Source organism: Dendropsophus ebraccatus, chromosome 14 (assembly GCF_027789765.1).
Source record: "Dendropsophus ebraccatus isolate aDenEbr1 chromosome 14, aDenEbr1.pat, whole genome shotgun sequence".
In the NCBI taxonomy this organism is placed as follows: domain Eukaryota; kingdom Metazoa; phylum Chordata; class Amphibia; order Anura; family Hylidae; genus Dendropsophus; species Dendropsophus ebraccatus.
Genome location: NC_091467.1, coordinates 65,573,639 through 65,587,088, shown reverse-complemented (window position 1 = coordinate 65,587,088; position 13,450 = coordinate 65,573,639). Strand labels below are relative to the sequence as shown.

Sequence of the window (13,450 nt, the reverse complement as noted above, 5' to 3'; positions counted from 1 at the left end):
AGGAAATGAAGCTGATGATAGAAACAGGGCTGCTGGAGTCGGCACAATGGCGGTCAGGTGAGGAACCGCTTACATGACATCACACTGCCGCCATGGTGACCGTGTCCACACAACGCGTTTTACAGGCCTCGCGCACACCTGCTGCAGGGCTCCAGGACGAGTCCCATGTGGGGGCAGAAGGGAAGTAGATCACGGGGGAAGAGCCGCATCAGCGGGTGTATCCCTGCGTACCACATATACCTTACAGTCCATGGTTACTTCAGTGCGAGCCTTAGATACACCAGCTCATGAAACTGGCTTATATACACCATCACAGCAGACTGTATCACACATGATAGGGTGTGATGGGTTGGTGTATCTAAGCATTTCATGTGTGATACAGTCTGATAACATAAGCTCACATACAGCAGCTCAGCAGATTGGCTTAGATACACTAGCTCATCAGACATTATTACACATAATAGGCATAATCGTACCTGATATTGTCTGCTGAGCGAGTGTATCTAAGCCAATCTTTTGTGATACTTTTGCATAGCCAGTGCATCTAAACTCTTGTTATACAGTCTGATGATTCACACATTATAAGCTTAGGGTGCGTTTACACAGAGATTTATCTGACAGATTTTTGAAGCCAAAGCCAGGAATGGATTTGAAAAGAGGAGAGATCCCAGTCTTTCCTTTATGACCTGATCCCTGTTTATAGTCTGTTCCTGGCTTTGGCTTCCAAAATCTCAGATAAATCTGTCTGTGTAAAAGCACCATTATACCAACTAAGTAGACTTTATCACACACAGTTAGCTTAGATACACTTGCTCAGCATATAGTATCACATACAATAGGCTTAGATACCTCACTTACCAGAAACTATCACACATGATAGACTAGGATACACTGGCTCGTCAGGTGATAGAATTAGATACATCAGTTCAGGAGACAGTAACACATATATTAGGCTTGGATAGACCATCTCAGAAGACTGTATCACACCTGAAAGGCTCAGATACTCCCACGTAGCAGATATGATAAGCTTAGATACCCCTTAGCTTAGCAGACTGTCACACGTGACCAGATTAGATATACCAGTTCGACAGGCAGTATCACATAAAAGGCTTAGATACACCGTCTCTGCAGACATAATCACACATGATAGGTGTAGATACACCAGCACAGCACATAACATCACACAGGATACATCAGCTCAGTAGTCAGTATCACATATGATAGGCTTAGATACACCAGCACAGCATATAGTATCACACAGGATACATCAGCTCAGTAGTCAGTATCACATATGAAAGGCTTAGATACACCAGCACAGCATATAGTATCACACAGGATATATCAGCTCAGTAGTCAGTATCACATATGATAGGTTTAGATACACCAGCACAGCATATAGTATCCCACAGGATACATCAGCTCAGCAGTCAGTATCACATATGATAGGCTTAGATACAACAGCACAGCACATAACATCACACAGGATACATCAGCTCAGTAGTCAGTATCACATATGATAGGCTTAGATACAACAGCACAGCATATAGTATCACACAGGATACATCAGCTCAGTAGTCAGTATCACATATGATAGGCTTAGATACATCAGCACAGCACATATCACACAGGATACATCAGCTCAGTAGTCAGTATCACATATGATAGGCTTAGATACACCAGCACAGCACATATCACACAGGATACATCATCTCAGCAGTCAGTATCATACATAATAGGCTTAGATACGCCAGCACAGCACATAACATCACACAGGATACATCAGCTCAGTAGTCAGTATCACATATGATAGGCTTAGATACACTGGTTCAGCAGATGGTATCATATATATTATGCCTAGATTAGTGGACAGGAAAACACATCACAGGCTTAGATACACCAGTACAGCTGCGCTCTGTCACTGGTGGCAGATACTCCCTGCAGTACGTAACACAGTAAATAAACATGTGTGGAGGACACGGATTCAGAAGTGGCGGCAGAGATGGTGACGTGTCCCCGGGTGACGCGCTCCGGGCTGCTCTGGACGTCCGCCAGGCACAAAGCCCATTGACTGGGAGGAAAACAAATATACACATCACACAGAGCAGAAACAAACAGGACAGGAGGCCACATGGGGACCTGCAAATCACTTCCCACCTTTGTTGTGTGAAGATGGAAAAGAACAACAATTATCTGTCCTATAGACCACCCACCGCGCACCACCCGCATCATCAGGGACATAGATGGCTTCTCCAAACTGGCTGCAGACTGGAGGATAAAGTGTACAGCTTCATACATTGCTTCATAATACCTGTATTATACTCCAGAGCTGCACTCACTATTCTGCTGGTGAGGTCACTGTGTACATACATTACATTACTGATCCCGAGTTACATTTTGTATTATACTCCAGAGCTGCACTCACTATTCTGCTGGTGGGGTCACTGTGCACATACATTACATTACTGATCCTGAGTTACATCCTGTATTATACTCCAGAGCTGCACTCACTATTCTGCTGCTGGGGTCACTGTGTGCATACATTACTGATCCTGAGTTACATCCTTTATTTTACTCCAGAGCTGCTCTCACTATTCTGCTGGTTGGGTCACTGTGCACATACATTACATTACTGATCCTGAGTTACATCCTATATTATACTCCAGAGCTGCACTCACTATTCTGCAAATTGTTATAAAACCTGTTTTGAGCATTATATTATATTATGTTATATGATGTAATTTTTCCTTATTTCAGGTTGTTGCATTTTGCGATGTCGACGCAAACAAAATTTCCAAAGGTTTCTATACATTCGAGGAGTCTGAGGTGAGTGAAGGGCAACTTCGATGTTATTGCAGCTTCTGGCATTTCGGGGGGCACACCGCGTACCTTCAGCAGTTCCATCTATTTTAGTCCCATAAGTGATGAGGCCGCGATGTGCAGATGACGACTCCCAGGACCCTCCCCCCCCCCCACCCCCCACCCGCGCTTATCTGCTGGAGCTGCCTGTGAGCTGTAATCCAGGTCTCGGCTTTTTTGAGATTCCTGACTAAAGGGCCTTTCACGTGGGGCGATTATCGGCCAGCAATGTTGCTAGAAACACTCCTGCAGCCGAATAATGACCCATGTAAAAGTGACAGCGATCAGCTGAGAACCGGGATAACGCCTGATTCTCTGCTGAATGTATCTTTGGAGCATGCTTCAAAATTTATCGTCATCGTCAGCCGCACATCTTTCTGTGTAAACGGTGGATCTGAGGCCGATAACAATAAAGGCAAACTGGCAGGACAGGTATATATATATCTGCTATCAGTTTCAAGATCACACAGCATTGCATACTTACCCAGTGCCCTGCTGCTGTGATTCAGTATGCTGTTCTATCGCTCTCCCATCCAGCTGCTGTATCTTCAGGCTGTGCTTCTGCCAGAAGGATTGACAGCCAGAGGAGGTGTGGCCTGAAGACACAGCGGCTAGAGAGCAGAGCCGGAGAACAGGATCCTGGATCACAGTAGCAGCGCAGTAGGTAAGTATGTACTGCTGTGTGATCTGGACAGCATGGATTTACGTTTGATAGCTGATAGAGTCTGGATAGCCGTGGAGTCTGGAGGAGGTCAGAGGGGTCTGGAGGAAGTTAGTGGGCTGTAGAGGAGACAGAAGAGTGTACAGGGAGACAGAGGAGGATAGATAAAGGAGTCTGGAGGAGGTCAGTGGGGTCTGGATGAGGACAGAGGAGGATGGAGTAGGTCAGTGGGGTCTGGTGGGGGACAGAGGAGGATGGAGTAGGTCAGTGGGGTCTGGTGGGGGACAGAGGAGCCTGGAAGGAGTCAGGGGTGTCTAAAGGTAACAGAGAGGAGTCTGGAGAGGGACAGAGTGTTTATTGGTGGATCTCGGCAGTCAGTAGTGGACAGAGGAGTCAGAAGAGATGCAGATGAATCTGGAGAGGACAGAGGAGTCAGAAGAGATGCAGATGAATCTGGAGAGGACAGAGGAGTCAGAAGAGATGCAGATGAATCTGGAGAGGACAGAGGAGTCAGAAGAGATGCAGATGAATCTGGAGAGGACAGAGGAGTCAGAGGAGATGCAGATGAATCCGGAGAGGACAGAGGAGTCTGGCAGTGGATTAATCCCCTCTCCCTATTGAGAACACGATCATAGTCAGCTAAGCAGGCATAGTGTTCATGTGTCTGGGGGATCAGGAGAGATGTTATTGGATGGACACATGTTCCGCTGATCTCCTGTGTGGGGGATCAGGGGAGACGCTGTTCGATGGGCACATGTTCCGCTGATCTCCTGTGTGGGGGATCAGGGGAGACGCTGTTCGATGGGCACATGTTCCGCTGATCTCCTGTGTGTGAGGGATCAGGAGAGACGTTGGATGGACACATGTTCCGCTGATCTCCTGTGTGGGGGATCAGGAGAGACGTTGGATGGACAAATGTTCCGCTGATCTCCTGTGTGTGGGGGGGATCAGGAGAGGTGCTGTTGGATGGGCACATGTTCCGCTGATCTCCTGTGTGTGTTGGGGGATCAGGAGAGACGTTGTTGGATGGGCACATGTTCCGCTGATCTCCTGTGTGGGGGGGGATCAGGGGAGATGCTGTTGGATGGGCACATGTTCCGCTGATCTCCTGTGTGGGGGATCAGGAGAGACGTTGTTGGATGGGCACATGTTCCGCTGATCTCCTGTGTGGGGGATCAGGAGAGACGTTGTTGGATGGGCACATGTTCCTCTGATCTCCTGTGTTGGGGGATCAGGAGAGACGTTGGATGGACAAATGTTCCGCTGATCTCCTGTGTGTGGGGGGGATCAGGAGAGACGTTGTTGGATGGGCACATGTTCCGCTGATCTCCTGTGTGGGGGATCAGGAGAGACGCTGTTGGATGGGCACATGTTCCGCTGATCTCCTCTGTGTGTGTGGGGGGGGGGGGGAGATCAGGAGAGACGCTGTTGGATGGACACATGTTCTGCTGATCTCCTGTGTGTTGGGGGATCAGAAGAGACGCTGTTGGATGGACACATGTTCCGCTGATCTCCTGTGTGGGGGATCAGGGGAGACGCTGTTGGATGGACACATGTTCCGCTGATCTCCTGTGTGGGGGATCAGGGGAGACGCTGTTGGATGGACACATGTTCCGCTGATCTCCTGTGTTGGGGGATCAGGAGAGACGTTGTTGGATGGACACATGTTCCGCTGATCTCCTGTGTGTGAGGGATCAGGAGAGACACTGTTGGATGGGCACATGTTCCGCTGATCTCCTGTGTGTTGAGGGATCAGGAGAGACGCTGTTGGATGGACACATGTTCCGCTGATCTCCTGTGTGTGAGGGATCAGGAGAGACGCTGTTGGATGGACACATGTTCCGCTGATCTCCTGTGTTGGGGGATCAGGAGAGACGTTGTTGGATGGGCACATGTTCCGCTGATCTCCTGTGTTGGGGGATCAGGAGAGAGGCTGTTGGATGGGCACATGTTCCGCTGATCTCCTGTGTGTGTGGGGGGGGATCAGGAGAGACGCTGTTGGATGGACACATGTTCTGCTGATCTCCTGTGTGTGTGGGGGGGGATCAGGAGAGACGCTGTTGGATGGACACATGTTCTGCTGATCTCCTGTGTTGGGGGATCAGGAGAGACGCTGTTGGATGGACACATGTTCCGCTGATCTCCTGTGTGTGAGGGATCAGGAGAGACGCTGTTGGATGGGCACATGTTCCGCTGATCTCCTGTGTGGGGGATCAGGGGAGACGCTGTTGGATGGGCACATGTTCCGCAGATCTCCTGTGTTGGGGGATCAGGACAGACGCTGTTGGATGGGCACATGTTCCGCTGATCTCCTGTGTTGGGGGATCAGGAGAGACGCTGTTGGATGGACACATGTTCCGCTGATCTCCTGTGTGTGGGCAGCTATAGTGATGGAGGATATGTCTTGGTGAAGCCCTCACCCCACACACTTCCCTTTGCTTTCCTGCCTCCTATCTGCTCTATAGATATTTCCGTGTTTCCGGCTGACGCCAGGGAAAGTTTCGGGATCGATGAGGCGGTGAGATCTGGGTTATATCTGGGAGGGGGCGGGTGACATCAGGGCCTGAGTATAATATAGTAGAGAGCGGATGAGGAGCGGCAGCAGACATAGCTGAGCTCACCAAGCTACATGAGCACGACTGCAGTGTAAAGCATGGTGGTGAAGTTGTGTATCTTCTATTACATAACCTCCGGCCTGTGTAATTGTCTCTTCCAGAAACGCCCCAAGCCTCGGATCCCCGTGCTGCACTTTACAGAAGCCAGGCCTCCATTCATCATCTGTGTCAAACTGGTAAGAAACGTCCCGTCCTGAACATCTGTAACATCACGGGTGGCCGATACTTGTGCAGGGGCCCCCGAAACTGAGGGGGCTAAGGATCTGCCCTCCTGTTCTGCTGAGGGCCCCACAGTAATAACTACACAGCAATGGTGGCCGTGTGGCCTGCACAAGGGGTTAACCCATGATGGTGCCAGAGAGACTAATTATAGAGCCCAGACCGGCAATAATGGCGGCCACCGCGATAGATGTGGGCCGCAAAACAGCTGCCCCAACACCATAAAAATACTTCACAGGCAGCAAATCTGAAAAGATGTGAACACAACAAAGGATCTAGAGATCTGCGGCTCCGAAGCCACATGAGAGGAGGCGTCCTCCCCGAACCCAGTCACTGACTTTGCCTGACACAATGGCTGCCCGGGTGTGAGGCTGTATATATATATAAAGGGCTCGCCACATCATACACTGGGGTGGGGACGTGTTGCTCTCCAGGCATGGCTGCCCTCCCTGCATGCCCCTCTCATGTGGTCACATTGATGTATTTGGAGTGCAATAGAGTGCTCACCTGCAGGGGGCGACCTCTGACTTCAGAATCAGAATCATGGATGTGAAACAGCAGACTCGTGGTCACAATCTGTTTGGTGTTTGGTTTCGGCATCATGCATGGTTCACACTTAAAGAGTCACTGTTGTATTTTTTTTTTTTTTTTGCAGAAATCAATAGTCCAGGCGATTTTAAGAAACTTTGTAATTGGGTTTATTAGCCAAATCTGCCATTATCTGCATGTAAAAAGCCTTTTCCCAGGTCCCCCCCTCCTTCCTCTTTTTCATCCACTCTGAAAAATCTGAAAACTGTGACTTGTTGCAGGAGACGTACCCTGTCTGTTCTAGGGAGAGGGGAGGGGGGAGGAGGAAGGAGGGAGTTAGCCGGCAGCAGAAAGCAGATAACAGAGGATTACAGGCACGGAGCTGGGTGACAGCTGTAATCCGAGGTCAGACAGGTCACTGGTGATGGTCAGAACAGATAATGAGTGAGGGATTTGTAGATTAACTCTTTGTTGTCCTGTTTTGGTCTTTTCTTTAGCTCTCTCCATAGGAGAACAATGAAGACAGGGGGGAGAGCTTCAAACTGCTTTTTCATGATAAAAATGCATTTTTCGGATAATAAACCCAATTACAAAGTTTCTTAAAATCGCCTGGACTATTGATTTCTGCAAAAAAAAAATTCACGACAGTGACACTTTAATGTTTTCCACATACAAAACACGTTGGGATGGCAGGACATCAGCTAGTCCACTGCATGATTCTAAGTTGCATAAAAAAAAAGCAGTAAAAAGGAGTGAAATACACAACAAGTCAAAGATGCCTGGGGGAAATAAATAAATAAATATATATATATATATATATATATATATATACACTATTTTGTGCATACAGCTGCTGTGTAAATCAGTCTGTCTCCATGGTTACAGACTACAAACAGACCTTGTGTAGTCTGACCCTCCCACCTGTATTCTCTTATATCTTGGCAGCTATTTGACTTGAATCTGTTTGACTTAATGTGCAGATTCTTGCCTTCTCCCTGGTGTTCGCCATCCATAACCCCTGCCCAACTGATGGGCAAGCAGGGGGCGTGACAAGGTGGAAAGAAGGCGTGACGCCAGATTTATCATGATTTACGCCCGCCCGCAAGCGTAAATCATGATACAAATCTACATTACACTGAGCTGGAGTGCGCAGTCAGACGGATCTGCTAAGAAGCATGCGCCTCTTTATAAATGTAGCTGGGTAAAAGGGGGCGGGGCTTTAGTTAAGAAAAGAAGAAGAAATATTTTGGCACATCCCAAAATAGGGTGTCGGGACTGATATCCTTGTTCTCATAATTCTCCCAAAAATGTCAGGAAATCTTTTCACCAATTCGAAATGTCATAGTCACAAACTTTCCGTATTTCTGAATTTTTTTTTATAAACCGCCACCAGATGTTTACTCAGTGCTGCCCCCTCTGTGAAGGGTTAAGTCCGAGCAGCGCAGAGCAGGGGAGTCAGTAGTCATTAGGAGTTCTCTGCCTTTCATCAGGTTCTCTATAGACCCCATAAAGAAGAGAAGAAAGCCGGGATCGGGATTCAGGAGCTGCGAGCGAGCGAGGCCGCAGGTGTTACCTTTCATGTATTTATGACTTGAGGGAACGTGCTGGGATGAAGAAAACGGCTGTAAAACAGTTCAGCGTGGCAGTGGGGGAGACATGAATGGCAGCTTATAATATTCACCTTGTTTTGATTTTCTCCTCGGTGTTAGTATTCCGCTCGCTCTGGGGTTGCTATAGTAACGGCAATACATCAACTCTCATGCATAGATTTTGTGTTATGTAATTTCCTTTCCGTCATGAATGTGTAAATATGGAGGTAAAGATGAGTTATTTGAAAGCTACCATGACAATCCCAGAGCAAGCGCAATATGTACAGAACACCCCCTGTATCTGTACCATGACAACCCCAGATCAAGCGCAATATGTACAGAACACCCCCTGTATCATGTACCATGACAACCCCAGAGCAAGTGCAATATGTACAGAACACCCCTGTATCATGTACCATGACAACCCAAGAGCAAGCACAATATGTACAGAACACCCACTGTATCATGCACCTTGACAACCCCAGAACAAGCGCAATATGTACAGAACACCCCCTGTATCATATACTATGACAACTTCAGAGCAAGCGCAATATGTACAGAACACCCCCTGTATCATGTACCATGACAATCCCAGAGCAAGCGCAATATGTACAGAACACCCCCTGTATCATGTACCATGACAACCCCAGAGCAAGCGCAATATGTACAGAACACCCCCTGTATCATGTACCATGACAACCCCAGAGCAAGCGCAATATGTACAGAACACCCACTGTATCATGACAACCCTAGAGCAAGTGCAATAAGTACAGAACACCCCCTCTATCATGTGCCATGACAACCCCAGAGCAAGCGCAATACATACAGAACACCCCCTGTATCATATACTATGACAACTCCAGAGCAAGCGCAATAAGTACAGAACACCCACAGTATCATGTACCATGACAACCCCAGAGCAAGCGCAATATGTATAGAACACCCACTGTATCTGTACCATGACAACCCCAGAGCAAGCGCAATACATACAGAACACCCCCTGTATCATATACTATGACAACTTCAGAGCAAGCGCAATATGTACAGAACACACCTGTATCATGTACCATGACAACCCAAGAGCAAGCACAATATGTACAGAACACCCACTGTATCATGCACCTTGACAACCCCAGAACAAGCGCAATATGTACAGAACACCCCCTGTATCATATACTATGACAACTTCAGAGCAAGCGCAATATGTACAGAACACCCCCTGTATCATGTACCATGACAATCCCAGAGCAAGCGCAATATGTACAGAACACCCCCTGTATCATGTACCATGACAACCCCAGAGCAAGCGCAATATGTACAGAACACCCCCTGTATCATGTGCATGACAACCCCAGAGCAAGCACAATATGTACAGAACACCCCCTGTATCATGTGCCATGACAACCCCAGAGCAAGCGCAATACGTACAGTACACCCCCTGTATCATGTGCCATGACAACCCCAGAGCAAGCGCAATATGTACAGAACACCCCCTGTATCTGTACCATGACAAACCCAGATCAAGCCCAATATGTACAGAACACCCCCTGTATCATGTACCATGACAACCCCAGAGCAAGCGCAATATGTACAGAACACCCCCTGTATCATGTACCATGACAACCCCAGAGCAAGCGCAATATGTACAGAACACCCACTGTATCATGACAACCCTAGAGCAAGTGCAATAAGTACAGAACACCCCCTCTATCATGTGCCATGACAACCCCAGAGCAAGCGCAATACATACAGAACACCCCCTGTATCATATACTATGACAACTCCAGAGCAAGCGCAATAAGTACAGAACACCCACAGTATCATGTACCATGACAACCCCAGAGCAAGCGCAATATGTATAGAACACCCCCTGTATCTGTACCATGACAACCCCAGAGCAAGCGCAATACATACAGAACACCCCCTGTATCATATACTATGACAACTTCAGAGCAAGCGCAATATGTACAGAACACCCACTGTATCAAGCACCATAACAACCCCAGAGCAAGTGCAATATGTACAGAACACCCCCTGTATCATGACAACCCCAGAACAAGCGCAATACATACAGAACACCCCCTGTATCATATACTATGACAACTTCAGAGCAAGCACAATATGTACAGAACACCCACTGTATCATGCACCTTGACAACCCCAGAACAAGCGCAATATGTACAGAACACCCCCTGTATCATATACTATGACAACTTCAGAGCAAGCGCAATATGTACAGAACACCCCTGTATCATGTGCATGACAACCCCAGAGCAAGCGCAATATGTACAGAACACCCCTGTATCATGTACCATGACAACCCAAGAGCAAGCACAATATGTACAGAACACCCACTGTATCTGTACCATGACAACCCCAGAACAAGCGCAATATGTACAGAACACCCCCTGTATCATGTACCATGACAACCCCAGAGCGAGCGTAATATGTACAGAACACCCCCCCTCCCACTCAGGACAGGAAAGAGATATGTGAGTGACTCTGAGAAGATCTATTGCAAGAAGTAATAGGCCAGGACAGTCTTTCAGTTTCAAGGATGTTCCCATTCACGGACAGTCGGTCAACTTAAAAATGGTGAGGAATATAAACAACCCATATTAAAAAGTTGCAGAACTTGTCATTATTCGGCGATATGTATTGATCCCTTTGGACAGGAGAGGGTCTGTCACATTGTATCAGCCCCTGATATATCACTGGATGTACTGACCGTGTTCTCTCCTCTGCAGGACCTGACAGGAGAGGGTCCGTCACATTGTATCAGCCCCTGATATATCACTGGATGTACTGACCGTGTTCTCTCCTCTGCAGGACCTGACAGGAGAGGGTCCGTCACATTGTATCAGCCCCTGATATATCACTGGATGTACTTACCGTGTTCTCTCCTCTGCAGGACCTGACAGGAGAGGGTCTGTCACAGTGTATCAGCCCCTGATATATCACTGGATGCACTGACTGTGTTCTCTCCCCTGCAGGACCTGACAGGAGAGGGTCCGTCACAGTGTATCAGCTCCTGATATATCACTGGATGCACTGACCGTGTTCTCTCCCCTGCAGGACCTGACAGGAGAGGGTCCGTCACAGTGTATCAGCCCCTGATATATCACTGGATGTACTGACCGTGTTCTCTCCTCTGCAGGACCTGACAGGAGAGGGTCCGTCACATTGTATTATCCCCTGTGTAACAGCATTGCATGTACTGACTGTGTTCTCTCCTCTGCAGGACCTGACAGGAGAGGGTCCGTCACATTGTATCAGCCCCTGATATATCACTGGATGTACTGACCGTGTTCTCTCCTCTGCAGGACCTGACAGGAGAGGATCTGTCACAGTGTATCAGCCCCTGATATATCACTGGATGTACTGACCGTGTTCTCTCCTCTGCAGGACCTGACAGGAGAGGGTCCGTCACAGTGTATCAGCCCCTGATATATCACTGGATGTACTGACCGTGTTCTCTCCTCTGCAGGACCTGACAGGAGAGGGTCTGTCACAGTGTATCAGCCCCTGATATATCACTGGATGTACTGACCGTGTTCTCTCCTCTGCAGGACCTGACAGGAGAGGGTCTGTCACAGTGTATCAGCCCCTGATATATCACTGGATGTACTGACCGTGTTCTCTCCTCTGCAGGACCTGACAGGAGGAGGGTTTGAGGACAATCTGCGCTCTCTGAACCTGAAGGAGGGAGAGGATTATTATCACTTCAGCTGAGGGGGCGCCACAGGAACTATAACGCTGTAACCACCGCTGCCACTATCTCATGGACACATGGCGCCATCTTGGGATCAATCTTTGATTAGTTTTGATTGGCGATGGTGACATCACTTATCGTGGATAAACCAGACGATGGGAAATAAATAGGAGAACGATTGGTTGTGCTGAGCAGACATGACCAATCGATTCTGCAGGAAGAGTAATCCTCAGTGATCTCATTGATTTTCCAATCCACAATGCATGATGGGACATGTGTAATGTATATACTGATGTCACATCGCTATCTCACTGCCCGATCAGTATGTGGTGGATAACTCCCTAATGGGAAAGATGAGATGCAAGAACCGAAACCTTTGTGACTGCCGGACCTGAGGGGCCCTACGGGTAAAGGGCCCAGGCTGAGGTGGTGGATGATGGGTACATGGGTAATAACAATGACTAAATGAATAAATGTATTTTTATCAATGAACTCGGCGCTGACTGTAAATTCATGAGACTTTATTATTTACATTTTTCGATTCATCAGTTTTAAAGGTTTTTCTTTCAAATCAACACTTATATAGATTTGTAATTTACTTCTTTTTAATAATATTGCCAGTCTTCGTACTTATCAGCTGCTGTATGTCCTGCAGGAAGTGGTGTATTCTTTTAAGTCTGACACAGTGCTCTCTGCTGCCACTTCTGTCCATGTCAGGAACTGTCCAGTGCAGCAGCAAATCCCCATAGAAAACCTCTCCTGTTCTGGACAGTTCCTGACATGGACAGAGGTGGCAGCAGAGAGCACTGTATCAGACTGGACAGAATACACCACTTCCTGCAGGACATACAGCAGCTGGTAAGTACCGGAAGACTGGAGATTTTTTAATAGAAGTAAATTACTAATCTATATAACTTTCTGCCACCAGTTGATTTGAAAAAGATTGTCGCCAGAGTACCCCTTTAAATATATCTGCTTGCTGCCAGGGAATAGGGTTCTTATATACAACCAGAGGCTAAAAACTCCTTATGAAGTAACAGTGAAGGTGCTGGGCTGCAGTACCAGACACAGCCACACCTGTATGTATGGCGCCAAGTCTGGATACACAGTGACAAGTCCTCGGGCTCAGGCGATCAGCAAGGATCAGACCCAACTAGTGCATACATTGATGGCCTGTCCCGAGGATAACGTTTTTCCAGGATTAGAAAAACATAGCTAGGTTATTACAAAGACAGCGCCACCCTTGTCCTCAGGCTGTGTGTGGTATTAC

The 13,450-nt window shown here is 47.7% G+C and overlaps 1 protein-coding gene across 5 annotated transcripts in view; it reads left to right on the top strand.

The window, feature by feature from the left end:
• The window catches only part of B3GNTL1 (UDP-GlcNAc:betaGal beta-1,3-N-acetylglucosaminyltransferase like 1), a 144,918-nt gene extending 132,246 nt beyond the window's left edge, over positions 1-12,672 (top strand). For 4 of the 5 annotated variants that reach the window (XM_069953772.1, XM_069953770.1, XM_069953771.1 and 1 more), the window contains 3 exons: positions 2,755-2,823; positions 6,234-6,308; positions 12,120-12,672. In XM_069953772.1, coding sequence (XP_069809873.1) covers positions 2,755-2,823; positions 6,234-6,308; positions 12,120-12,200 — 225 coding nt within the window. In that variant the 3' untranslated portion in view covers positions 12,201-12,672. The other variant, XM_069953773.1, reaches the window with a different exon arrangement.
• The last annotated feature ends 778 nt before the right edge of the window (positions 12,673-13,450 follow it).